The sequence below is a fragment of the Melopsittacus undulatus genome, chromosome 7 (genome assembly GCF_012275295.1).
Source record: "Melopsittacus undulatus isolate bMelUnd1 chromosome 7, bMelUnd1.mat.Z, whole genome shotgun sequence".
Lineage (NCBI taxonomy): Eukaryota > Metazoa > Chordata > Aves > Psittaciformes > Psittaculidae > Melopsittacus > Melopsittacus undulatus.
Window position 1 is genome coordinate 3,143,080 of NC_047533.1, and position 27,528 is coordinate 3,170,607.

General features: G+C 55.3%; 1 protein-coding gene across 3 annotated transcripts in view; it reads right to left on the reverse strand.

The window, feature by feature from the left end:
- Window positions 1-24,321, reverse strand: part of RNF24 (ring finger protein 24) — a 31,171-nt gene extending 6,850 nt beyond the window's left edge. The window contains exons 1-3 of one of the 3 annotated variants that reach the window (XM_034064809.1): window positions 24,270-24,316; window positions 16,761-16,836; window positions 4,538-4,687 (exon numbers count right to left, since the gene is read on the reverse strand). In XM_034064809.1, the coding sequence (XP_033920700.1) occupies window positions 4,538-4,680 (143 nt within the window). In that variant the 5' untranslated portion in view covers window positions 4,681-4,687; window positions 16,761-16,836; window positions 24,270-24,316. Of the gene's footprint in view, window positions 1-4,537; window positions 4,688-6,211; window positions 6,797-16,760; window positions 16,837-24,269 lie in introns of those variants that run through there. The other 2 variants (XM_034064808.1, XM_034064807.1) reach the window with 2 other exon arrangements.
- Between the last annotated feature and the right edge of the window lie 3,207 nt (window positions 24,322-27,528).

Consider the following 27,528-nt stretch of genomic DNA (forward strand, 5'->3'; position numbering starts at 1 on the left):
TGCCTGTGGCAGGGGTTGGAGTTGGATGGGATTTAAGGTCCCTTCGACCCAAACCATGTGTTTCTATGATGAATAAAACATCCTTCCCAACAGCAGCCCAGTTCCCACATCCCAATGGATCGCTCTGGCTGGAGAAGCTGAACCTCCTCAAATCAATACCTTTTATCCCCCCACCTAACATTGCTCCTCATTACAAGCCATGGCATTTAGGGAAGGCTCTGCAGGCTCACAAAGGGCTTCAATGAGATGTCCCTGAGTGTCTGCAGGGCTTGGACAAGCAGAGCAGCATCTTCCCCATCTCCAGAGGGATTTCAGCTGGGAAACTCCCCTGCCTGTAGTTTCACTTCCCAGAAAGCTATTCCGGGGCTGGCTCAAGCCCTGCTTGTTTCACCCAGAGCTCTCAGAGGCTTCCGGGTCCCACAGGGCTGCAGGGGGTGATACATAAAACATAGGGTGTAAAATACATCCCTTTATCTGCTCAAAACCACCCTAAAACAGGACCTTCCAAGCTGAGGAATGTCCAGGAGAGATGCCATCAATCAGCCCCTGAGCCCCACATTCCATAGGGAGCCATCCCTGCAGGGAACCTGCCTGCAGAGCCACGGATGAAAGTGGGGTCAGGATCCCTCCACCAGTGCCCCAAGCAGCAGCAGGAGCAGAAGATGCAGGAACAATGGAGCAAACAGGCTCAAACCAGCCCGATCCGCAGGGATGCCGGCGGCTGGGAAACTGGTTATGAAAGACAGATGGGGCAAAGCAGGATGCAGGGCTGGAGGCTGCAGAGGAGGGGGAAAACTGCCTGCATGGGAAAAGGAATGTGTCCTATGGAGCGCTGAGCATCACAGCCAAAGCCACCAGAAGGAATGTGTTGTGTACAACAAGCCCAAGATGTGGTGGTGGCATCTGGAGCAGTGATGGGGAGAAGCATCTGGACCTGGATCCATGCGGCTCGGATGCCACAATACATGGGATCAAACTACATAGGGAGAGTGTGGCAAAATCACCCCCTCCCTGAAGGTTATGGGGCAGGGCATGAGCACATCTGGTCCTGAAGTGTGTCAGCTCCTTCTGCTCCTCCATGTTCCCCTTTCCAAGCCAGGATCCGGGGCCAGATGGATCCCGGTCGGACCTTACACAGCTGTTGTAATGAGACCCCGGATCCTGGCAGGCGTTGTTCCCTGCTGGACACAGGGCTCCATCCATCTCCTGTCGGGAGCTGTGACTCCAGAGGAATGTCTGGCAGATGCTGTTTTAGATAAGGGACCACACAGCAGCTTGGAAAGCAGCACAGGGCTGGAGACTGCGTGTGTACGAACACCATCACCCATCCATGCATGCAGTGACGGCATTCCATGGAGTCTGTGCTGTCTTCCCAAGCTTTCCACGCTTCCCATAGGAAGGGGAGCACCTCACCTGAATGACTCCAACTCAAGGGAACAACTACAGGAATAAACTGGAGGAAACCCTTTGGTAGGTTTACCTCCAGGATCTGTTTGTGCCAGCGCCTCAGCATCCTCCCAGGGAAGAGCTTCTGCCTTAGATCCAACCTGAACTTCCCCTGTGTCAGTCTGAACCCATCACCCCTTGTCCTGTCCCTACAGACCCTAATGAACAGTCCCTCTCCAGCATCCTTGTAGGCCCCCTTCAGACACTGGAAGCTGCTCTGAGGTCTCCATGCAGTTTCTCCCCTCCAGGCTGAACAGCCGCAGTGTCCTCAGCAGAGATCAGACACAGCCACCTGCAGCACCTCCTCTCTTCTTTCCTCCCCTTTCTCCTGTTAACTTCTCCAAGCAGAGATGGGACCCCGAGGATGGGACTGTGCTTTGTACCAGAGCAGTTTCCAGCAGCAGAAGAGCTCAAGATGCACCTGGACCGCACACACAGCAATGAGTTTTGCTTTGCTTTTGGCTCAAATTCCTACTGGATTCCGTTTTGATCCAACCTGATTAAAACCATCACCTTCCTCCCCTCCGACTGGGCTGTGCACTCTGTATGGAAGCGGTTGTGAAGCAAAGTGCTCTCCTCCCCTGATACATCCTTTATTTAATGCCATCAGCTCTGTGCTGAAGAGGTAAATACACCAGATACTGGTTCTTCCATGCTGGGGATGAGAGGAGGGTGCATGGGATGCTCTGATCCTGAGCAGGTGATGAGGACCAGGGCCCAGAGGATGGTGCCATGAGCTCCACTTGTTTGCCAAACAGATCATAGAATCCTGGAATGGTTTGGGTTGGAAGTGACCTCAAACCTCCTCCAGTGCCAACCCCCTCCAGTGGGACCAATGGGACCAAGACCCATCCAACCTGGCCTTGACCAAGGGCTGGAGGCTGCTGCTTTGGCTCTGTTTTGCCAGTAACAGAGCAGGGGGCAGTGATTTGAAGAGCAGTTCATGAAGTCTCTCTCGAGTTCAGTGTTATAAAGGGACCATGAGATGATCCAACCCAACCTCCCATCCATCACAGTGAGTTAAACAGCTCCTCTAAGTGTCTCATCCAGCCAGGCCCCTCTGTCTTCATTTGAAGACATGAGGAAACAGAGCACTTGCCACTTCCCTTGCTGCCCTGCTCCACCAGGTACTCACCCTGTCTCTTACAACACACCTCCCACTGCTAAATGTCCATGGTTTCTGGCCTGATCTCACAGCCAGCCCCACTCATTGCTGCTTCTTAGGGGCAGAACGCAGGCAGGCAGAGCTGGTGCCCAGGAGAATGCTCTCAAAGCCCAAACCACCTCCCTGTTTGCCACCTGAGCTGTGTAGATCCAAGCTTCATCTGGGTAAAACACAGCCCTGGACCTTCTGAGTGCTGTTTGTCTGCTCCTTATGCATCCCACTCCCATTGGTGTCCCAGTTGGAATGGAAACACTGGCTGTGGATGCAATAACCCCGTATGGATTGTGGTAACATTGAGCACTGAGATACAAAGCTGCGTGGGGTGAGCCCTTGATCTGGTTCTGCCTTATCTGCTGGGATGGAGAGATGGGTCCACCTTCAAACACCATTCTCTTATGCATAGGGAGGACTGATGCCCAGGCAGCACAGATAACTGCTGGGTAACCCTGCCTGTGGGCTCACCTGCAAGTTTTATGAGGCTTTGCCTCATGCAGAGCTGAAAATAGATGGAAATGATCAAATATTCCGAGGGAGACACTGAAATCCTGCTTCCCAAATGCAGGACGAAAACCTTAGTGAACACCTTCTTCCTCTGTGATGGAAGAAGGGACCAGGCGCCTATGTTATGGGGCCAGAGGGAAGGGATGGGCTGGATGCATGGCTAGCAGGGAGCTGAGGCCATCTGAAAAGCCAGAGGGGCTGGAAAAGCTCTTCTACAAGAGGGCTATCAGCACAACTTGCCCCCATTGCTGCCACCATTCCCAAGCACTGTGTTTCCCCCATTCCCTGCAGCAGGAAGACTTTCTCCTCTCAATGAGCCACCCAATTCTGTCCCCAGTGGCCCATAAACGAATTAACACGAGCCCCAAACGGGATCAACCTTTCCCCCCCGGTTCCTGCTCCCCATTGAGCAGTGCAACACCCGGACCCTGCATCATTCACCTCTAATCTGTGCTGCTGAATGAGCCATTTGTGTCCCATAACCAACCTGAGAGGCAGGAAATGTTCCCTATGCATGCAGGGCATGAGTGACTCATGACAGAGGAAAATGTGTTGCAACATTAAGCAGAAATGGAACCACAGAACATCCTTTTCCAGACTTTCTGAGCAGCCGACTGTGTTTGCATCATAGAGCCATGGAATCAATGGTGTTGGAAAAGCCCTTTAAGCTCATCCAGTCCAACCATTCCCAGCCCTGCCAAGGCCACCACTAACCCATGGCACTGAGGTCTCATCTCCACGCTGTGTGAACACTTGCAGGGCCAGTGCCTGCAGCCCTGCCCTGGGCAGCCTGTTCCAATGCCTGAGCACCCTCTGGGGCAGGAATTGTTCCTCAGCTCCATCTAAACCTGCCCTGGTGCAGCTTGAGGCCGGTTCCTCTTGTCCCATCCCTTGTTCCTTGGGAGCAGAGCCCAGCCCCTCCTGGCTCCATCCTCCTGCAGGCACTTGGAGGGAGCCATCAGGTCCCCCCTGAGCCTTCTCTTCTCCATCTGAATCCCCCAGGTCCCTCAGCCGTTCCCCATCTCTCTTGTGCTCCAGGCCCTGCACCAGCTCCAGTGTCCTTCTCTGGCCCCTCAATACTCCTGCCTTTAGGACCCTGCAGACAAATACATCCTGGTTTTAACGTGGAGGAGGTAACTGCCTGTGTGTGGGAGCTCCGAGATGCACTGGGGAAGTGGATGTCAGTACCCACTGTGTACACACTGTGTCCATTGGCTCTGTTAGGGATGAGCATTTGCTCTCCCACTACACAGCTGAACAAATCCATTGGTGATGAGGGCAAACTAAACCACTCCAGGGATCGCATCAGGTTGGCACAAGACACGTTATGGTGATGCCATCCTCTTATTTGGCACGGAGGGATGAGCAATAGGCTCATTCTGAACCAGAGCAGCTCTTGAATGCAGCTGGGGAAGGTTCCCTTACCTGATCAGGTAGCAACAGAAGAGCAAACTGAGGATGAAGACGAAGATGGCCGTGCCGAAAACCACGATGTAGATGTTGAGAGGCAGGTTCTGGAACCCGATGTTCGGCATCCTGAAACTGTAATGCTGGAAGTCCGAGCTCATGGGTAGGCTGCGGGAGAAAACACATGGACATGAGGCTCCTTTGGCAGCATGGGATGCCCTTTGGACACCAATGGTGGCAGGATGGGGGAAGGAGAAGGCATTGAACAGTGCTGCCTCCTTGCTTGTCCCCCCTGGGGTGAAGTCATCCTTGCCCAAAACTGAGCTCATATCCCTGCAAACAAAGCCAGGGCTGGGATTCTTCTCCTCCCACTGGGAGTTTCTCCTCCAGCCATTTTCCCCTCTTCCCTATGCACATCATCCTTCAGGTTAAACACCACAACAGATGGATGGGGGGGATCTGCATCCATCTGCAGCCAGGATCCCCCAAGCCCCTCATTACTCAGGCCAAAACACTGGAAGCAGCCAGAAAGCCTCATAGCAAAGCAGGTTGTCCTTTCTTTTCCCTTTCCCTTTCCCTTTCCCTTTCCCTTTCCCTTCCCTTCCTGTGCTTTCCAAACCGATCCCTCCTTCCCTAGAAATCCCCCTCCAAACCCACGGAGCACGGCCGGGAACCAGCGCGGGTTCAACACGCTCCATACACACAATTCCAACACCATTCCCATCCCCACTGCAGCGCTGCCAACACATTACAGGAGCCATAAAAGACACTCGGTTTGGGTTTTTCCAGGGAATTTTATGCAGGTCCCAGCTCTCTTCCTCAACCCAACCCCAAAGCAAACCCCACCGGAGATGCAATGATGTGAGCGGTCCACACACCAAAACCCCTCTCCCCTTGGAGAGACCCAACCAAACCGGGAGCAGCCATCTGGAATAGGGATCACAATGGATCCTCTCTCACATGGCTTTTAGGATTCATTTGAATACGGTGCCATAACCCTTGCAGGGTGTTCTTCAGGCAGAACCAAGCCGGTGTCTCGGTCTCACCACCCCAAGCACATCTTTACCCCTTCTCTTCACTCCTTCCCTTTGCGACCATGCTTGGAAGCATTCACCCCTGAACGATCCCAACCACCCCAGGCACAAAGGTCCCCCCCCAGCTTGGAAAAGGCAGCCCAAGAGCTGTGGTTGGTGTTTGCCTTCCTGCCCACAGGACAGGGCTGGATGTGGCACGCACCGAAGATTCCCAACCAGCAGGGAAAGTACCTGAAGCCTGAGCCCTGTTTCCCAAATACAATTACTGAGGATAACAAAACCCTCCCCTGGAGCAGGGAGTTTTCCAGGGAGCAGTAATTGCTCCTCTCCCACCTGTAAAGGGGCTGAGGAGATGGCACCGCACTGGTTCAGTCTGTACCATGAGGGTGCTGAGGTGCTGTGGCTGCCCCATCCCTGGCAGTGCTCAAGGCCAGGTTGGACACAGGGGCTTGGAGCAGCTGCTCCAGTGGAAGGGGTCCCTGCTCATGGAACTGGATGGGATTTAAGCTCCTTTCCAAACCATTCCATGTGCATTCAAAACCCAAACATCCTCCAGCTCCAGCAGCCTCCCAGCTCCTGCATCTCCTTTCCCCCTTCTGCTGACCCCTGCTCCTTCTCTCCTCTCCATCCCCTCTGCACCCCTCCCATCCACGCTCACCTTTCAGCCCCTTGCCCGCGCCCTCCTCGCACCCCTGGCCGCAGGCAGCATCTCCACCATTCCAGCCTGGAATTCCCAGCCCGGAGCCTCCTCACTCCGGCTGCTCTCGGATTCCTCAGCTCGCAGGCGAGTTCTGGGAAAGCCTGGATTTGATTAAAGCCTCCTGAGAGCAACACGCATGTTCAGACCCTCCCGGCCAACGGGGATGTGCTGCGGGATGGGCTTTGGGAGCACAGCAACCACCCTGCAGCCCACACTGCTCCACCAATGCCTGCTCTGCTCCACACAGCCTGGTTTGCTTTGCAAAGCCAGGAGGAAAAGCCCAAAGCGGCCCCAAAACCTTTGCTCCCGGCTCTTGGCAGGGTTAATGCACAGCTCATAGGCTTGCGTGTGGGTTCCATCCCCTGCTGGGGCAAAGGGATTGGACACGGTTCAGGGGCTCTCTTCCCTCTGTCACACTCATCCATGAGGAGGTTTTGGCTGGAGGAGGAGGCTCTGCCTGCACTGGGGCTGATGGGCACTGGTGTTGGCCAAGGTTTGGGTGGCTCCAGCTCCAAAACCAATCCAAGAGGTCAAACATGGGAAAGCTTGAGGTGCAAGGAAGGAGAGACCATAGAGAAGAGGGAACACAACCAACCAGCACTGGACTGTTCATTTCCTTTCCATTATAACTCCTGCAACTGGTGATGCTCTCCCTACCGAAGGGAAGGGGTTCAATGCAGCTCTTGCACCGGGAGGTACCACAGAAGATCAAGCACAAAAGCAGACGATGGGTAAGGAAGATCCAGGCTGCATTTAGCACCTCATCAAGCCAAGAGAAACTCCTTATGCTCATGTCCAGCTGATCCATGCAGCTTTTCCACCAATCCCCATGCCCACAGCCACAAACCATCCCACCCGCACCAAACAACAGCGCAGAGAAGCAAAGCTCCATCCCACACACCCCATCCTCCTTTCCTCTTCCAATGGGACCCAACATTCTGCCCCCAAAGGACATCCCAATGCAGCCACACATCCCTACCTGCAGCCACACCGCAGCGCTCTGCCCCCTTTGGTCCCCATGGTGCCAGTCCAGTGAGTCTCACACCATTGTGATCCAACCCCTGTGTGCAACAATCTGGTCCACGTCCTCCCTTCCTCATGCTGCTGAGGGAGGTTATGGCAAACCCCATGGATGTGGAAGGGGAAAACTGAAGGATTTTCCTTCATCCCTGCATCCCACGATGCAGGAAACTGTTAACTTGAAGAGACTTCGTTGGAATGGGATGAGGTGAAGCAGCCAAGCTTTGGGATTGGGCTTGTTTTGGCTTTTGTGGAAGGAGGAGGATCTGTTTTAATGTGCTTCAGATTCATGAGAGCAGGGCCAAGAGAAACAATCAAGGAGCCATAAGGAAGGATGCGAAGTTTCTGGTGCAGAACAAAAGCCTCCCTGTTGCTCTCTGCATGGCCACAGCATTGCAGAGCAGGCAGATGGGCCTCTGGGGCCCCCAGCACAGCCCAGGGATGGAGACTGGGAAACAAAGGGGGTTGCTGACACAGAAACCTCACCCAAGAAAGGATTCCCCACTGGATGGGACCCTCTCTGCAGTGTGAGGGGGGAATCCATGAATCCCGGATTGGAAGAGACCTCAAGGATCCAATGGGTCCAACCATTCCAGACAAAGCATCACCTACACTGGATGGCCCAGCACCCTGTCCAGCCCAGTCTTAACAGTGTCCAACACTGAGGAGTCACCACTTCCCTGGAGAGATGATTCCAATGGTTGTTCTCATGATGAGACATTTCCCTCTTGTGTCCAGCTGGAATCTCCCCAGCAATAACTTGTGCCCATCACCCCTTGTCTGACCCATGGGACTCCTTGTCCAAAGGAAGGCTCCGTCTGCTTTGTAGCCACCCTTTAACTACTGGAACCCAGTGATGAGGTCTCCCTGAGCCTTTTCCTCTCCAGGCTGAACAGTCCCAGCTCTCAGCCTTTCCTCACATCCAGAAGATGCTGACTGCCTCCCTGGCTATAAAAGGAACCTGCCACGACAGCAGAAATGAAGCAGTGAGGAATGTGGGCAGGTGCCTGCATCCTGCCCCATTTCTGCCCATGTTTCTGCCTGCAGATGGGTCCATCGGGTCTGTGTCCTCACAGAGCATGAAATCAAGGGGAGAGGAGCCCTAAACATCACAGAATCACAGTATGGTTTGGGTTGGAAAGGACCTTAAGATCATCCAGTTCCAACCCCCCTGCCATGGGCAGGGACACCTCACACTAAACCATGGCACCCAAGGCTTCATCCAACCTGGCCTTGAACACTGCCAGGGATGGAGCATTCACAACCTCCCTGGGCAACCCATTCCAGTGCCTCAGCACCCTCACAGTAAAGAATTTCTTCCTTATATCCAATCTAAACCTCTGCTGTTTCAGTTTCAACCCATTACCCCTTGTCCTGTCACTGCAGTCCCTAATGAACAGTCCCTCACCAGCATCCCTATAGGCCCCCTTCAGACACTGGAAGCTGCTCTGAGGTCTATCAAGGGCTGGGAGGGCAGCACCACTGCTTCAGCCACCAGCAGCACTTGGGGCAGGAATGGGTTTGCTGAAGAAAGGCAAAACTGGGGAAAGAGAGGGGAGAAAACAGCCCTGAACCAGGGAAGTGCTGTGAGAGCCTCAAGGGGTGCCTGGAGCAAAGCTGCTTTGGTACAGATGAAGGAAAAGTCCATACATCTACATACATGTGGATTACTTTACAACGTGTATATTCATAGAACCCCAGCCTGGTTTGTGTTGGAAGGGACCTTAAATCCCATCCAGCTCCAACCCCTGCCACGGGCAGGGACCCCTTCCACTGGAGCAGCTGCTCCAAGCCCCTGTGTCCAACCTGGCCTTGAGCACTGCCAGGGATGGGGCAGCCACAGCTCCTCTGGGCACCCTGTGCCAGCGCCTCAGCACCCTCCCAGGGAACAGCTTCTGCCTCAGAGCTCAGCTCAGTCTCCCCTCTCTTGGGCAGGTTCAAGCCATTCCCCTTGGCCTGTCCCTCCAGGCCCTTGTCCCAAGCCCCTCTCCAGCTTTCCTGCAGCCCCTTTAGGCACTGGAGCTGCTCTGGGGTCTCCCCTTCAGGAGCCTTCTCTTGTCCAGGCTGCCCCAGCCCAGCTCTCTCAGCCTGCTCCAGAGCAGAGCTGCTCCAGCCCTCGCAGCAGCTCCATGGCCTCCTCTGGCCTCTCTCCAGCAGCTCCACATCCCTCTTGTGTCCTTCCTTTCTGTCCTTCTTACACTGCAATTTACCAGTGTGTGATAGTGCATATATACACCATATACATATATACATATATATATGCACTATATACATATATACACTATATACATATATACATATGTATATGCACTATATACATATATACACTATATACATATATACACCAAACACAACCACCTTCACCTAAAGCAAAGGAGAGAAAATCTGCCTTCCCCATTCTGCATGAAGGGAACTGGAGAGTGTTCATCTAACAATACAACAGCTTCCAAAACCAAAAGGGAATGGGGCTGTACCCAGGCACACGGAAAGAGCCAGGAATGGGAATGCCACAAAGCAGAACAACCCCAGCTCCTTTACACCTTCCAGTGACTGACCCGAGTGTGGCTGAGCACATCCCCTGTTCTCTGATGACTACAACAAGCTTTGATGGAAAGCCAGGTTATGGCTGCTGGCACACTGGGAGTCAGAAGGTTGCTATATGCTATATGCTGTAGCTAATGCTACAGGTCAGCATTAGCTCACCGGCTTCACAGCACTCTGATGGCAAACTGGGTGGTTAAAAGCAGACCTAACCAAACCACTGGGTCAAACCAATCCCTGCTGTACTCAGAGCAAGCACTTCACAAGCAAGACCAACCTCTGCCCCAGAGCTGTCCTGAGCAGGTCTCAAAGGCACTGACATGGGAAGGAACTCGTTTCTTACAGGGAGAGAGGGGAGCAGGGCACCAGGGATGCTGCTGGACCACTGCAGGTGATGCCATGAGCATCAGTGATGGGCTAACAGCCACAAACTGACTCTATCCAGCTGCTTTGCTGTGTGGTTTTGAACCTGCTCTAGTGGAAGGTGTCCCTGCTCACGGCAATGGGGTTGGAACTGGATGAGCCTTTAGCTCAAACCAGTTTGATTCTATGAACCTTTAACTGGGGAAACTGGATGGAGCTGGTGATCACCCACAGCATCCCAAGCTGGCAAATCCATTCCATGTCCAGGTTACCCCGAGCTCTAAAAACCCAAGCAATTCAGACACAGGCAGGTTCATGGAACACAGGAATCCCAAGGGAAAAAAGCCATGTTAATCCATGGATGAAACACGGGATCGATGGGAAAGGTTTGAGGCGGGTGTGAACGGCATCTCCAGTTTCAAGGGCGTTACGCAAGCCCACAACGGGTTTAACACAGGTTTAAGCCAAACTGGTATTAACTGGGTTGAAAGTTAAACTGTGAGCAGCTGCTGGAACACCCAGAGTTGTAGTGGGCAGCAGAGCATTCTTCCATGCAACAAACCCACAGCATAAACATGGATTCATGGCTACGGCTAATGGGATAATGCAGGATACTTGCCGCAAAGAGCAGCTATAGGAGATGCCTGAGTTTAAGTCACCAGCAAAACCCCCCTTGTGAACCCCAAAAGGAAAACACAGCCTGACCTGGAGCAGCTGGAAGGAATTTCCTTCAGCTCCACCTCTGGAGCTGCTCCAGAGCACTGGGAAAATCACAAGCAGCTGCAGCCGAGTCCCTAGAACAGCATCAGTGGCACCCGAGATGCTGAGATGGCCACACTGCCTTCACATGGGATGGAACAAAAGCAGATCCAAGTGTTGCTCTGGCTGGAAGCAATCCTTTGCCATCCCAAACTGGGACAACCGGATTGAGATGTGTGGGAAGGGAGCTTAAATCCCGTCCAGTTCCACGGGCAGGGACCCCTTCCACTGGAGCAGCTGCTCCAAACCCCTGTGTCCAACCTGGCCTTGAGCACTGCCAGGGATGGGGCAGCCACAGCTTCTCTGGGCACCCTGTGCCAGCGCCTCAGCACCCTCCCAGGGAACAGCTTCTGCCTAAGAGCTCAGCTCAGTCTCCCCTCTCTTGGGCAGGTTCAAGCCATTCCCCTTGGCCTGTCCCTACAGGCCCTTGTCCCAAGCCCCTCTCCAGGTTCCTTGGGGTTGGTGTTGGATGCCCATTGTGAGCCCGGACAACCAAAGACACCAAAGTGACCTACAGGCACGAACGGCTCCGAACCTTTGATCCCAAGAGTGAATCCGATGCTTTTTCAGTCCTGGAATCCGGAAATTTCCTGGCTGTGTTCCCTGGCTGACACCCAGCATGGAACCTTAACCCTCTCCACTGCCTTCGGGATGGGGGACACAGTGGCAATGGGGCAACAAAGCCTTTATACTGAACATGCGGCAGCGCAACCGGTACCGGTGCCAGTGTCAGCAGGGGCTTTGGGTTGTGGAGAGCTTAAATGATCCCAAAGGATGATTTAAATGATCCCATGGCCTTAATGAACAAAAGCAGCTTGAAATGGGAACGTTTCAGTGGCCATTGACAGCGACCCATGCAGAGAACAGCTCAGCTCCCATGGCTCAGTTCAAAGTCAAGGGTTTCACCCACCAAAGGTTTGCCCAGGGCTGATCCTGCAAGTTCCAGGAAGGAAGGCAAAAATAAGCAGGGAAAACCAACCCCAAAGCGCAGATCAATGGTGCTTTTAATCCAGTCTGCAGCAGGGGGATGGAGCCTGGAGGAGAGCCCTGCCTGGGTCCTGTTGGATCACGGGAAGCAGAAATGGGAATCACTGCTCCGGAGGGTTCGGAGGGGACTTGGCAGCTTCCCCCTGTGAAACACACACACAGGCTGCCCAAGCAGGGCTCTGTTCACTTCTTGGGGATGAAGTAACACTTGAGGAATGTTTTCCCTTTGACCCCAGGGATATTTAAGGGCTTCTTTCTCCCCCTTTTCCTGGCAGCAGCTCCAACGTCACAACGTGCTGAGCTCACTCTTCCTCCCCAGCATGTGATGGGAAAGGATGTGCTGCTCCCTTCTCCTGCCTGTAGCATACACACGGTGGTGGAAGCAGAGGGCAGCAGCTCCCTGGTACCGTGCATGGGGTCAGGGTGGTGGGACAACATAGAATCATGGAATGGTTTGGGTTGGAAAGGACCTTAAGATCATCCAGTTCCAACCCCCTGCCATGGGCAGGGACACCTCACACTAAACCATGGCACCCAAGGCTCTGTCCAATCTGGCCTTGAACACTGCCAGGGATGGAGCATTCACAACCTCCCTGGGCAACCCATTCCAGTGCCTCAGCACCATTCATCCCTGCCTCTGTCCCTGGAGAACCATCCCCAACCCACAAAGCTCAGGTGCTGGAATATTTACTAAGATGCATGTTAGTAAATGAGCTTGTGCCCAAGCAGCCAAGAAGGCACCAGCATCCTGGTCTGTATCAGCACCAGTGCGGCAGCAGGGCCAGGGCAGGGATTGTGCCCCTCTGAGGCTGTACCTCGAATCGTGTGTTCAGCTCTGGGCCCCTCACTGCAAGAGAGACCTTGAGGGGCTGGAGCAGGGCCAGAGCAGGGCACTGGAGCTGGTGCAGGGCCTGGAGCACAAGAGAGATGGGGAACGGCTGAGGGAGCTGGGGGGTTCAGATGGGGAAGAGAAGGCTCAGGGGGGACCTGATGGCTCCCTCCAAGTGCCTGAGAGGAGGATGGAGCCAGGAGGGGCTGGGCTCTGCTCCCAAGGAACAAGGGATGGGACAAGAGGAACCAGCCTCAAGCTGCACCAGGGCAGGTTTAGATGGAGCTGAGGAACAATTCCTGCCCCACAGGGTGCTCAGGCATTGGAACAGGGTTAGTGCTGGCCTTGGCAGGGCTGGGAATGGTTGAACTGAATGAGCTGAAAGGGCTTTTCCAACCTGGTTGATCCCATGGCTCTATGATGTTAACCCAAAACAAAGCACCAAAAGCCAGGGCTGCAGTCAGGCACACCACGGAGCTGGCAGCTCCCCAGCACACACTGCCCTATTGCCTCATTCAGTGGGAATAAACTTCCACCTTCATGGGCAGTTTCATTTCCTTGTTTGCAGGAAATAGATTCCTTGGGGAAAGTGAACTGGAACCTCCATGAGGAACACTCATCTGTGCTGCTGAAGGGCCAGACCAGTGAGACTGGTGTTAAACCATCACGGGAGTGCATGAATTCCTGTGTGATGACACAGAGAACTGGGGGGGGAAATGATGGGGGCTCCCAAAACATCACATCTGAAAGGAAAATCCCACTTTGATCCAGTCATCTCCAGGCTGAACAAAAGCAAATGGCTTTCTGTGGAGCCCATGAGCAACCAGCCTCATCCTCCCTTTTATACTGAGAGGCAGATGGAATAACTGACCTCCTGCAACCCTTCTCCCTCTGTTCCCTAAGCTCCTTTAATAGGGAAGAGGAAAACCAGTGCAACACCCAGGGATCAATAATCCCTACAGAATCCCAGTGCCGGCGCTGGGAATCCCAGCTGCCAGCCTGGAAAGGCAAGGAGAGGAGGCGAGCGCAGATTGGGATGCAGGAAGGCATAATGCTCTCATTTACACTCCATAAGGTTGCTAGGTTATGGATTTTTGGGGGCATAAGCTGAAAGGGGATCCAGATGGCTCGAAAGCCTTGTGGTGGAAAAGCAGCATGAGGCCAGAGAGGGAAGAATTCCTCTTTATGCTGCTGCCGGCTGCTCCCAGATCCTGGATTGCAGGGCTCAGGAATGCTCTCTCCTTTTCATGGCATCCTTTCTCTCTGCACTAAAAGTTAAGGGGAAGAGGTAGTTGGATGCAGAAGTGGCTGGATATGGACAAGAGTCCCTAAAGCAATCCTAGGGAGGAGCTGCCCCCCCAAAGCCCACGTCAGCTCTGCCAGGGATGTATTTTAGGATGCTGAGGGCACGAAAAAGCCTTCAGGAAAAGCCAAACCAACCCAAAGCTCATCCTGCTGGGAACTTACACTAATGCCACGTCACTGCCACTGCCTGGTGTTCCTACTGCTTCCAGCAAAAGGAGCCTGTGCAGCGTGCCAGCCCTTCCCTGCTTCCAATAGAACTGCCTTTTGGGGGGGAGGATCTTCTTAGTGCTCCTGTTCCTCCGCTAGCAGAATCCAGGAGCAATGCTTCAGAGTCCAGGTAAAAGCCTTCCCCTGAGCTCTATGGATACAGGACACAAACTGCTTCATTCCCATGGGATCCACACAAGGAAAGGTGGCTGCAAGGATTGCAAACCCCTCAGAATTGAGCTGGAAATGGAAAGTGGAAGTTTTCCACTCCCAGATTGCAAAGCCAAGTGCTATAACCTCAGAGACTGATGGAGAGAAATAGGCATGAACCCAATGTATGCATCTCCTGTGCTGTCACACAGGGCTCAGCACTGACGGTGATACCATGGGATACCATCCTTCTCCACTGCTCTCCCTGGACTCATGGCCTCACCTTAGTGGGATGGAGAACATGAAAGGATCTTAAACTCAGGGGTAGCAGCGCCCTGTGGGTCTGTAACCTGGAGGCAATGATAACCACACATGATCTGCCAGCGTTAGACACCAGCACCAAGAACCTGGCTTCTTAGATGGGTTTCATAGAATCATGGAATGGTTTGGGTTGGAAAGGACCTTAAGATCATCCAGTTCCAACCCCCCTGCCATGGGCAGGGACACCTCACACTAAACCATATCACTCAAGGCTTCATCCAACCTGGCCTTGAACACTGACAGGGATGGAGCATTCACAACCTCCCTGGGCAACCCATTCCAGTGCCTCAGCACCCTCACAGTAAAGAATTTCTTCCTTAGATCCAATCTAAACTTCCCCTGTTTCAGTTTCAACCCGTTACCCCTTGTCCTGTCACTACAGTTCCTAATGAATAGTCCCTCCCCAGCATCCCTGTAGGCCCCCTTCAGATACTGGAAGCTGCTCTGAGGTCTCCACTGCCAGGGATGGGGCAGCCACAGCTCCTCTGGGCCCCATGCCCTGTGCACCAGCATCATTTAGAACCAGTCTTTAAAGCCAAGACTTTCACCTCCTCAGACATCATCATCCATCCTTTCAACCCATTCCTACCAGTCCCTCTCTTCTCCAAAAACATAGCATTTGAGGGGAAAACCTGTGTCGAGATGAACCACAAAGGTCCAACCACTGTGGGGATTTTCAGGCAGCATCACCAAGAAGCATCATTGAAATTCCAGGGGAGCAGGCAGTTTTCCTCCTCTCCACGGGGAATGCCATGTTAAATCACATTTGGACTCACAGAACAAGGCTGCTAAAACACCACTGCAGCGTCTATTGGCACCTTTCAATGCAAACACCGTGGCCTCATTAGTATAGTGGAAATGATGAGCTTGTCTTTGAGTGCATTTCAAAGCTTGCCTCTGAAAGTAGGCTGGGTCAGGGCAGGAATTCCTGGCTTGGAGCTCCTACCACTCAGCACCTGAGGATTGCGTGGCTCACACAGGTCAAGCGGCCCTGAGCCACTGACCCAGGAGAAAGGGCATTTAAATGACACCCTATGGGGAAAGGCTCAGGCAATACTGGGAGAGGAGGCAGAGCAACAGGGTTTGAAGTGAAGCCTCCTCCAGCTCAGCTCCATGTGTGGTTTTCCTGGTGAGCACAGACTGTGATTAAGAGGATGCAGGAATGTGGGTGTGGGGAGTTTCACCCAGCCCAACTGCTCCAAACAGCCAGGATGAGAGCATCCCATGGACCAAAAAGCTCTGTTCCCTTCAGGGAATTCCAGAGTGCTTTGGGTTGGAAGGGAGCTTAAAGCTGATCCAGCTCCAACCCCTGCCACGGGCAGGGACCCCTTCCACTGGAGCAGCTGCTCCAAGCCCCTGTGTCCAACCTGGCCTTGAGCACTGCCAGGGATGCAACCTGAGTCCAGAGGAGGCCATGGAGCTGCTGCGAGGGCTGGAGCAGCTCTGCTCTGGAGCCAGGCTGAGAGAGCTGGGCTGGGGCAGCCTGGACAAGAGAAGGCTCCTGAAGGGGAGACCCCAGAGCAGCTCCAGTGCCTAAAGGGGCTGCAGGAAAGCTGGAGAGGGGCTTGGGACAAGGGCCTGTAGGGACAGGCCAAGGGGAATGGCTTGAACCTGCCCAAGAGAGGGGAGACTGAGCTGAGCTCTTAGGCAGAAGCTGTTCCCTGGGAGGGTGCTGAGGCGCTGGCACAGGGTGCCCAGAGAAGCTGTGGCTGCCCCATCCCTGGCAGTGCTCAAGGCCAGGTTGGACACAGGGGCTTGGAGCAGCTGTTCCAGTGGAAGGGGTCCCTGTCCGTGGCAGGGGTTGGAGCTGGAGGAGCTTTAAGCTCCCTTCCAACCCAAACCATGCTGGGATTCTAGGATCTATAATTTGCTTGGGAGTAGAAACGGAATGGGCCACAAAAGCCCAAATCCTGCACCATAAGATGCAGCCTCATGAAACAATACCTTTTGCAGGACCTGCTCCTCTCAGGATGTGACTTTGCAGCCTCTCTCAAGCCAAAGCTTTCAGCTCAGCTCCCTACTTACCCGCACGGGCGCCGCAGCGCAGCCACGCCACACAAACCCAACGTATGTCCTGAACTGCGGTTTGGGACCAGGGATGCTGGAAAGAGAGAGAAAAGAACCCTAATATTGCACAAAACCACACAGGGAGCGAGGGAGAAGATGAAGATCTTGGGTTTAAACCCTTTGATTCACAAAGGCTCCTAGAAATCGCTTCAGCTCTTAGTAACAGCACAGAGATCCCCTCTGAAAGCGCGTCGATGACGTTACGTGGCACAGAAAGGAAAGGGGGGGCACAGCTAATCCTTGTAATTTTATAAGCATCGGAGACACTAATCCCTTGATCCCATTGAACAGGATTAGAATGACTCCCTCACCAGTAAATGTATGGAGTTTTTGACCAAATGGAAACAAAAGGAGAGAGGAGCCCACAGAGCCACACAGTGAGGGCTCACCCAGTGCTCACCAGGGCTGCGTCTGGGGTAGAACACAACTGGGCTGCTTCAAAAGGAGCGTGAGCAGCAGGGGATGGAGGGGGCTCTGCCCCCCTGCAGCCCTGATCCAGGAGCACAAGAGGGACGTGGAGCTGCTGGAGAGAGGCCAGAGGAGGCCATGGAGCTGCTGCGAGGGCTGGAGCAGCTCTGCTCTGGAGCCAGGCTGAGAGAGCTGGGCTGGGGCAGCCTGGACAAGAGAAGGCTCCTCAAGGGGAGACCCCAGAGCAGCTCCAGTGCCTAAAGGGGCTGCAGGAAAGCTGGAGAGGGGCTTGGGAATATCATAAGTGGGTCCTATCCCCATACAAACTGTGGCTGCCCCATCCCTGGCAGTGCTCAAGGCCAGGTTGGACACAGGGGCTTGGAGCAGCTGCTCCAGTGGAAGGGGTCCCTGCCTGTGGCAGGGGTTGGAGCTGGATGGGATTCAAGCTCCCTTCCAACCCAAACCAGGCTGGGATTCTACAATGCACTCAACAAACCCCTCCCAGCTCTGTGCAATCCCATCTCACTTCACATGGCCCTCACCATCCCCAGAAGTCCCATCTTTTGTCTCAGACACCAAGTGCGATGCTGGGGCTTAACCCAGCTCTTCTCAGTTCAGAAGTGAAAGAACCCCAGCCCTGCAGCTGAGCTGACAACCAGGAGCAGGAAGCAGCCCCGGGGAAGCCCAGCCTGGCAATGGGTCTTCACACAGAACAATGGAAAACAAGAGGCTGTAAAGCCCCAGGAAATATTTGCCTCTTCCAGACAGAGCTCTGGGTGGGGAGAAGTTTAATTCAATCCTTACGGGAATGCTGGTGCGCCTTCCCATCCAATTTTAGTGGGATATTGGGCTTCATCCATTCTCTTACCTATGGGACTGCAGCTCCTGCCCTCAAAGGGGTTGACCGAAGAGCCAAACCCTCCTGCTTCCACCCTGATGGGAATCTTCACAGCCCCATAGCTGTTATGTTTCCTCCTAAACACTCCTCCAAGGCAAGAAGTTGGGAATGCCATGGCTGGTTATGGGCAGGGAGAGGGATAATGGGGTGAGGGCTGCAATGAGGAGGGCAGCAGCTCTCCCTGCTCAGCACTTTCAGTTTCTCTCCTGCAAACAAGCTCCTGCTGCTTTCCTCTAAGGAGCTCTGGGAGTTAAAAGCTTATTAACAGCAAGACTAATGCTGCACAGGGATAAACACAGATAATCACAGGATCATTTAGGTTGCAAAAGACCTCTAAGCTCATCCAGTCCAACCATTAATGCAGCACCCCCATGGCCAGCACTAAACCCTCAGTGCCACATCTCATGTCTCTTAAATACCCCCAGGGCCGGTGCCTGCAGCCCTGCCCTGGACAGCCTGTTCCAATGCCTGAGCACCCTCTGGGGCAGGAATTGTTCCTCAGCTCCATCTAAACCTGCCCTGGGGCAGCTTGAGGCCGGTTCCTCTTGTCCCATCCCTTGTTCCTTGGGAGCAGAGCCCAGCCCCTCCTGGCTCCATCCTCCTCTCAGGCACTTGGAGGGAGCCATCAGGTCCCCCCTGAGCCTTCTCTTCTCCATCTGAACCCCCCAGGTCCCTCAGCTGTTCCCCATCTCTCTTGTGCTCCAGCCCCTGCACCAGCTCCAGTGCCCTTCTCTGGCCCCACTCCAGCACCTCAATGTCCCTCTTATAGTGAGGGGCCCAGATCTGAACACAGGATTCGAGGTGCAGCCTCCCCAGTGCCCAGCACAGGGGCACAATCCCTGCCCTGGCCCTGCTGCTGCACTGGTGCTGATCCAGGCCAGGATGCTGGGGGCTGCCAGGGCACAAGGTGCTCATGTTCAGCTGCTGTAGACAACCAAACCCCCTCCTAACACACACAACCACAGCACATTTGTGGGTGGAAAAGCCTTAATTCTTCCATGAACATTCTCAGGCCTTTCTGTGGTTTCTAACACAACAACAGCCCTTGTGTCCTTGCTGCTGCATGCATCTCCACCCCCTGCCTCTACTGAGACAGCAGAGCAAAGGACCTCTCTGTAGGTAAACCAACTGTAAACCAACCCATGATCAACAGAAACTCCCAAATAAACCAGGAGAGTTATTCCTAATGCTTCCCACACTCATAATCCAGCAGCTGGAGCAGAAAGGACACCAATGAAAGGACCAGAGCCAGGCCCTCCCTCATCCTCCTGCTCTCAGCATCTCAGCCACTTTTTCCAAAGGCTGATTCAGTTTTAGCTCTGGTGTTGGAGCAACCTGAGACCTCAGAGCCTCCGGATCCGCCGAGGCAGCTGCTTGCAACTATCTGATGGCTGAGCTCTGGCCCCAGCTCCCGCTGCCCATTCACACACCAGTACGGATCCTTCTCCTCCTCCTGGAGCAGTGACACCAGGCACAGCATCATCCATCCCTCCTGCCATCACTCATCCCTACCTTGGAGGCTCCACAGCTGCTCTGCCCTCACCACTGATTCTGTTGCTGGTATCCCTTTGAGGTGCTGTGGGGAGATGCTCTTTCCTTCCACTGACATCCTTCTGGCACCACAATCAGTTCCTTGAGAGGACACAGGAGCCTTGCACATGTGGATGGAGCTGTTCAGGTTTACTTTCATTGATGGAAATTAAATGCACAATATAGGGAGCAAAGAGACACATTGGATGTCCCATGACATTGCTTTGGGGTCAGGAAAGCATCCAAACCTGATACAACTCCATACCTAGGTAACCACTGCATCCTGAAATGGGATGGGGAAAAAACTTATTACTCCAACCTCCTGTGCCTGATGGACATCGTAGAATGGGTTACATTGGAAGGGACCTTAAAGCTCCTCCAGCTCCAACCCCTGCCACGGGCAGGGACCCCTTCCACTGGAGCAGCTGCTCCAAGCCCCTGTGTCCAACCTGGCCAGGGATGGGGCAGCCACAGCTTCTCTGGGCACCCTGTGCCAGCGCCTCAGCACCCTCCCAGGGAACAGCTTCTGCCTCAGAGCTCAGCTCAGTCTCCCCTCTCTTGGGCAGGTTCAAGCCATTCCCCTTGGCCTGTCCCTACAGGCCCTTGTCCCAAGCCCCTCTCCAGCTTTGCTGCAGCCCCTTTAGGCACTGGAGCTGCTCTGGGGTCTCCCCTTGAGGAGCCTTCTCTTGTCCAGGCTGCCCCAGCCCAGCTCTCTCAGCCTGGCTCCAGAGCAGAGCTGCTCCAGCCCTCGCAGCAGCTCCATGGCCTCCTCTGGCCTCTCTCCAGCAGCTCCACGTCCCTCTTGTGTTGGGGGCTTCCTCATTCCCCAAGTGAGGAACCAAACGCTCACCAGCATCACAACACCACAGGGGTTTCTCCTCCTCTCCTCCAGCATGTTTTCTATGGGATCACCAGGACTTCCCAGCCAATGGAAAGGTTCCCACCGGGGTCAGGCTGAGCTCAAGGGCTAATAAAGGCCCACATGGCCTCATCCCTGATGTCATTTCCAATCAGTGCTATTGGGGTGGGGACAAAGGCAGGACAGACACTCTGGACACAAAGTCTGAGTGGGTTCAGGCCAATGTCACCACTAGGAAGGGGCAGGGAGGGAAGTGTGGGCATGGCAGATGTTATCTTATGTCAACAACACCCCGTGTTTGAGTACAGGCAACAAAACCAAACAAACAGAGCTCAGCTGCACCCACCACAGCCAGACCATGGGGGCTGAGGAGCAGGGGAAGCTTCAAAGGCCATAAAGCACCTTTAGGGTTTGCAGCAATGGTCCCAAGGTGGGTGAGGAGCATCAGAGCATTGGCACCTCCTGCCCCAGCCTGACAATGGGGCTGTCTCGGGTGATGGTGCAGGTGGGTGACACAGGAGGAGGTTGAGCTGGTGGGTGAGGACCTTCTCTCAGGGGTGCCAAGCCCTACCAACCCCAAAGCACATCCAGACAGGCTTCCCTTTGCCTTTTCAACATCCAGGTCCTGGTTGATGGCTACAGCACTACAACACATCCTCTGCCATACAGCCAGTGTGGAGATGGTTGGGTTGTTGGGAAGGAGGACCCAGGATGGGACATGTGGAGGGGTGGTCCATGAGCATGGAAGTTCTCCTAGCAAAGCTGGGTGCCCTCCTATCACCCCACACATCTCCACACAGGGAGAGCAAAGAATCATAGCCTGGTTTTGGTTGGAAAGGACCTTAAAGCTCCTCCATCCCCAACCCCTGCCATGGGCAGGGACCCCTTCCACTGGAGCAGATGCTCCAAGCACCTGTGTCCAACCTGGCCTGGATCTCCCCATCCCTCCTGGCTGCTTCACCCCCAGGGTTGGAAGGATTTCCTTTGTGTCTGTTAATACCTCAATGAGAGCAGTTTGGGTTCCTTCCACCTTGCCCCCAAGCACTTCTTCTGTCAGGGGCTCTATCCTTCCTTGCAGGCAAAGGCTTGCTGCTTCTCCAGGCTGAAGGCCAAACCTGGGCTTCAGTTTTGCTCCAGATGGCACAGCCCCCTGGATGCATCAGCTGGAGCATCCAACCTGGCTGAATAAAGTAATAGAGCAAATAACCTGATTTACTCAGGGGCTGTTTGACATGCTCAAGGTCACTCTGTTTACACCCATTGTAACACAGAAGTGTTAATGTGAATCCAGGCTATGAGTGTGCTGCCAAACCAACCTGAAACAGCAGCAGGATCACAGAACCCCAGCCTGGTTTGGGTTGGGAGGGAGCTTAAATCCCACCCAGCTCCAACCCCTGCCACAGGCAGGGACCCCTTCCACTGGAGCAGCTGCTCCAAGCCCCTGTGTCCAACCTGGCCTTGAGCACTGCCAGGGATGGGGCAGCCACAGCTTCTCTGGGCACCCTGTGCCAGCGCCTCAGCACCCTCCCAGGGAACAGCTTCTGCCTCAGAGCTCAGCTCAGTCTCCCCTCTCTTGGGCAGGTTCAAGCCATTCCCCTTGGCCTGTCCCTACAGGCCCTTGTCCCAAGCCCCTCTCCAGCTTTCCTGCAGCCCCTTTAGGCACTGGAGCTGCTCTGGGGTCTCCCCTTGAGGAGCCTTCTCTTGTCCAGGCTGCCCCAGCCCAGCTCTCTCAGCCTGGCTCCAGAGCAGAGCTGCTCCAGCCCTCGCAGCAGCTCCATGGCCTCCTCTGGCCTCTCTCCAGCAGCTCCACGTCCCTCTTGTGCTGCTGCCCACAAGGAAATGGGAGTTCTCCCTTTGCTGTCACAGTCTCAGTTCCCAGCCTGGCCCTGGCTTTATTTCACCTTCCCCTGTCCCCCCCAGCCCCACAGCTGCTGCTGGCACCGACCTGAGCAGCTCAGGCTTGAAGTCCCCCCTGTCTGAGCAGGAGCAGAGCTGCTGCACCCACTGCCTGCAGCCCATGGCCCTGCTCACCTGGAGGGGACACAGGAGGACACCCATACACAGAGGATGCTCCAGTTTGCTTCTAATCCATCCCATGTCTGGGAAGCTGCTGCATCCCATTGGCACAGCCGGGATACGCTCCCTGCGAACGGAACCACCTCCAACAACCCAGAAAGAGAACTCAAGGATAACAGCAGCCATAGGGGTTGTGGGTTTCCCTGTCTGGACACACCAAACACTGCCTGCAACCAGCTGGAAACAAAGGGATGAAGGGGCTCCCTCCAGAGCATCCCATGGCTCCCAGAGCCCGGAGACAAAGGAAAACCAGGAGGCAGCCGGGGAAAACCGGGATGAGGAGGAGGCACATCAGGCGCCGCGTGTTGCCGAACACGTTATCCATGGCAGGAAACTCGGGATCAAAGGAGCGGAGCGTGCCAGAGAGAGATGTCATCCTCACCGCCTGCCAAAGGTGCGCTGGGGAGCAGGGATAACCCTTCCCAATGCTTCCCAAGGAGCCAGCACCGCTTATATGGACTCATGGAGATCCTCTCTTCCATGCACACAAGGTACAGCAAGGAGCTGAACTAAACCCAAACCAGCCCCAAGACCCCCACAAAGGGCGTTTTTCCCCCTTGTATTCCAATCCCATAGGATTCCACGTGTATCCCGTTGCAAAGTGGGCACAGTGTGGATGTTGGGAGCACTCAGGATGTGCCTGTGTGGCAGGAACAGCAGCTCCGGGTACATCCCAAAGCGGCTTTCCCCATTTCTGAAACCCAAGCGTCCTGTCCTGGCCCCAGGGATGTGACAGGGAATGGGGCGACCCATGGACCCTCAGCCAAGTGTGGGGTGAGCCTCACAGGAAGTGGGATGGAGGCTGGAGGGGGGATGTTCCTTATCCCTTTCCCTATCCCAGCCTTTTCCAATGACACTGCCCCATGTCACCGCCTGCTACCCCCTCCTCTGCCCCACAAGTAGGGACCTTATAGGTCCTAAGTGGCACCTTATGGCACAGGTGCCAGCCACCCCAATGGCACACCCAGGCACTGCCCTATGTGGGGCAGCAGGGACAGGCTTTGCCCTGCAAGCCCCATTTCCCTATGGAGGTGCCTGCCCCATAGGGGACTGTGGAGCCAAGGGAGGGCAGCCTGTCCCCATGGAGGGTCCCCATGGCCCCTGCCCCACGGAGGGCCTAAATGAAGGTCCCAGCCCCACATAACATGTCACAAGATCCCTGCCCTACTGGGGTGCTGAAGAAGGGGTCCTGCCCCATAGAGCAGTGCGTAAGGAGGACCCTACCCCACAGAGCTGCTGAAGAACGGCTCCCACCCCACAGAGCAACGCACAAGGAAGGGCCCTGCCCCACAGCGGTGCTGAAGGAAGGGCCTTTCCCCACAGCACAGTGCACACGGAAGGTCCCTGCCCCATAGAGCGGTGCGAAGGAAGAAGGTCGCTGCCCCACAGGGCTGCTAAGAGAGGTCCTGCCCCATAGCGCAGCGCACCAGGAGGGGCCCTACCCCACAGCAGTGCTGAAGAAGAGCCCCAGCCCCACATAACAACAAACAGGAACAGGCCGCTGCCCCACAGAGCCGCTTGAGGAGGGTCCCTACCCCATAGAGAAGTGCACAGAGAACCCCTACCCCACAGGTCTGCCGGAGGGGGGGTCTCTGCCCCACAGATCCCTCTGCCCCATAGCGGCCCATAGGGGAGCTCCGGGGTCCTCCTGCCCCACAGGGGGCTCCCTCCTCCCCCTCCGCCGCCCCTCACTCACCGCCGCCGGCCCCGCCGAGCCTCGCGCCGCCCGCACTGCCCGGCGGCGGGGAGGGACCCGGATGGAGACGGCCCCGCCCACCCCGAGGCCCCGCCCCCTGCCGGGGCCCGCCCCTGAGGACACGCTGCGCCTGCGCGGGGAGGGATGCGCCGTGACGTCACTGCGGGGGGGGGGAGGGAGGGGAGGGGGGAGCCATTGGGGGCCGTGGGGACAAGGGGGGAACTGGGGGGGGTATGGGGGGACATATGGGGATATATGGGGATGGGGGGGCACTGGTGGGGTGTAATAGGGCAGGAGATGGCTGCGGGGACAGGGAGAGGGAGTAGGGACAGGAGTGGGAGCAAGAGATGACTGGGGACGGGCTGTGGGGGTATGAGGGGGCATTGGGGGCATGAGGGGACATTGGGGGCATGAGGGGACATTGGGGACATTGGGAGCATTGGGGACATGAGGGAGCATTGGGGGTATGAGGGGCACTGGGGACATGAGGGGCATTGGGGACATCGGGGGCATTGGGGGCATTGGGGGCATGAGGGGGCATTGAGGGCATGAGAGGGCATTGGGGGCACTGGGTACAGGGTTGGAAGTGTCAGTGGGTGACAATGGGGACAGGGCTTGGCAGTGGTGATAAGGGAGATGATGGGTGCTGGCAATGGGGCTGAGAGGGGACAGGAGGTGGCACCATGGGGACAAGCAAGCCGTACCATCGGGGCCAGCACCTACACCCAGCCAGCTGCATGGAGGGGAGAGCTCATCTGTGGCCCCATCCGTGTCCCCACGGGATCATGGAATGGTTAGGGTTGGAAAGGACCTTAAGATCATCCAGTTCCACCCCCCATGTCATGGGCAGGGACACCTCACACTAAACCATGGCACCCAAGGCTTCATCCAACCTGGCCTTGAACACTGCCAGGGATGGAGCATTCACAACCTCCCTGGGCAACCCATTCCAGTGCCTCAGCACCCTCACAGTAAAGAAGTTCTTCCTTAGATCCAATCTAAACCTCTGCTGTTTCAGTTTCACCCTGTTATCCCTTGTCCTATCCCTACAGTCCCTAATGAACAGTCCCTCCCCACCATCCCTGTATCCCCCTTCAGACACTGGAAGCTGCTCTGAGGTCTCCATGCAGCTTCTCTTCTCCAGGCTGAACAGCCCCAACTTTCTCAGCCTGTCTCCATACAGGAGCTGCTCCAGTCCCTGATCATCCTCGTGGCCTCCTCTGGACTTGTTCCAACAGTTCCATGTCCTTTTCATGTTGAGGACACCAGAACTGCACACAATGCTCCAGGTGAGGTCTGACGAGAGCAGAGCAGAGGGGCAGGATCACCTCCTTTGACCTGCTGGTCACGCTCCTTTTGATGCAGCCCAGGATACAGTTGGTTTCTGGGCTCTAAGCACACACTGCAGCCGGCTCATGTTCATTCTCTCATCGACCAACACCCCCAAGTCCTTCTCCTTGGGCTGCTCTGAATCTCTTCCCTGCCCAACCTGTAGCTGTGCCTGGGGTTGCTCCAACCCAGGTGTAGGACCTTGCACTTGGCATGGTTAAACTTCATGAGGTTGGCATCAGCCCACCTCACAAGCGTGTCAAGGTCCCTCTGGATGGCATTCCTATGGAGCTCCTATGCTCCTATGGAGCCAGGCTGAGAGAGCTGGGCTGGGGCAGCCTGGACAAGAGAAGGCTCCTCAAGGGGAGACCCCAGAGCAGCTCCAGTGCCTAAAGGGGCTGCAGGAAAGCTGGAGAGGGGCTTGGGACAAGGGCCTGTAGGGACAGGCCAAGGGGAATGGCTTGAACCTGCCCAAGAGAGGGGAGACTGAGCTGAGCTCTCAGGCAGGAGCTCTTCCCTCCACCAGCTGCAGCTCCGGCTTCTTCCCATGCCAAGCACTGGAAGAGCAGAACCTGAACTGGAGTCCGTTCACTTCCCACATGCTGCTGTCAGCTCCCGGCTCCCATCTCCCTGCTCCCACCCACATTCCCAGCTCCAGGCAGCTCCAGCCTGCTGGGGCACATCCCACCGTGTGAAGTGGGGATTCCCACAGCGGGAATGAGGCTTTGTTCCATGCAAACCTGCCCCATCTCATGGCTCCGGCATCCTGAGCTCAGCACCAGCGCCAGCTTCAAAGGTGCTGTGCATCCTCCCATGGTATCCACCGGGAATGCTGCTTCCTGGGGAGAGGCAGCTGGGATCAGTTCATGGTGCTGCAGATCCGAGGGGCACTCGTGTCCAGCTCTATGAGAGAGGGGATACAGGAGAGCGGTGGTGTTCCCACTGCGGGAGAAGCTTCCCATCATAACAGCACTGGCAAAGTCCATCTGATTCCATTGGGATGTGGCCATGGCACAGCCGGTGCATGAGGCTGAGGGATGGAAACACCATAGATGAGCTGTATTCACTGGATGCTCATGACAGGCTCACAGATAAAGACAGCCCTGGCTGCTCTCCTGGGCTCATCCACCATCAGATCCAGCCTTGCAGGGCTTCATCCCCCTGAATGGGAAAGGAGATGGAAAATCAGACTCTCCATGGACATCAGTCATAGGACAATTTGAGTTGGAAGGGACCTTAAAGCTCACCCAACTCCCACCCTCTGCCATGGGCAGGGACTGTTTCCACTGGAGCAGCTGCTCCAGCCCCCATCCAACCTATAGGAGTCATAAAACCCCAACCCATCCCCATGGACAAGGACCTTCTGCCTCTGGCCATCATTGCAGGGCAATCAGGCTGTCACTGACTCCCAGTGCTGGCACAGGGTCCGGACTCTACTGCTGCTCATGGCAAACAGCTCCCTGGGTGGTAGTGTCCTCCCTGCCTCAGTTTCCCCTTTGGGAAGTGCTGCTGCCTCTATGGGGATGTGGCTGAGAGAGTCCCATTTGTGGGATGTGAGGGATGGGATGAGCAGGGTCCTGCCTGCAGTTGGTGGAGTGAGTCCTATGGGATGGGGGCACCCAGAACCAGCACATCTGGGGGAGCAGGGATGTGATTCTAAGCTCTGGTTCACCATCTTGACTGCAGAGGGGACCACGCTGCTCACTTTCTCCCTGCTCTCCTGCTAATAACACCCCCTTGATGCAGGAGAAGATCCAGTTCTTCCTCACACAGTGAGTGAAGGCATTTGAGATCTAGCACAGCTGCATGCCCGGCCCTTACAGCGGAGAGATGGTCTGATAAGGGAGGGTGGATCTCTCATTGGGAAGGTGGAATTTGTCTCCTTTCTCTCCTCATTCCTCTCCAGGATAATGGAATCATGAAGTGGTTT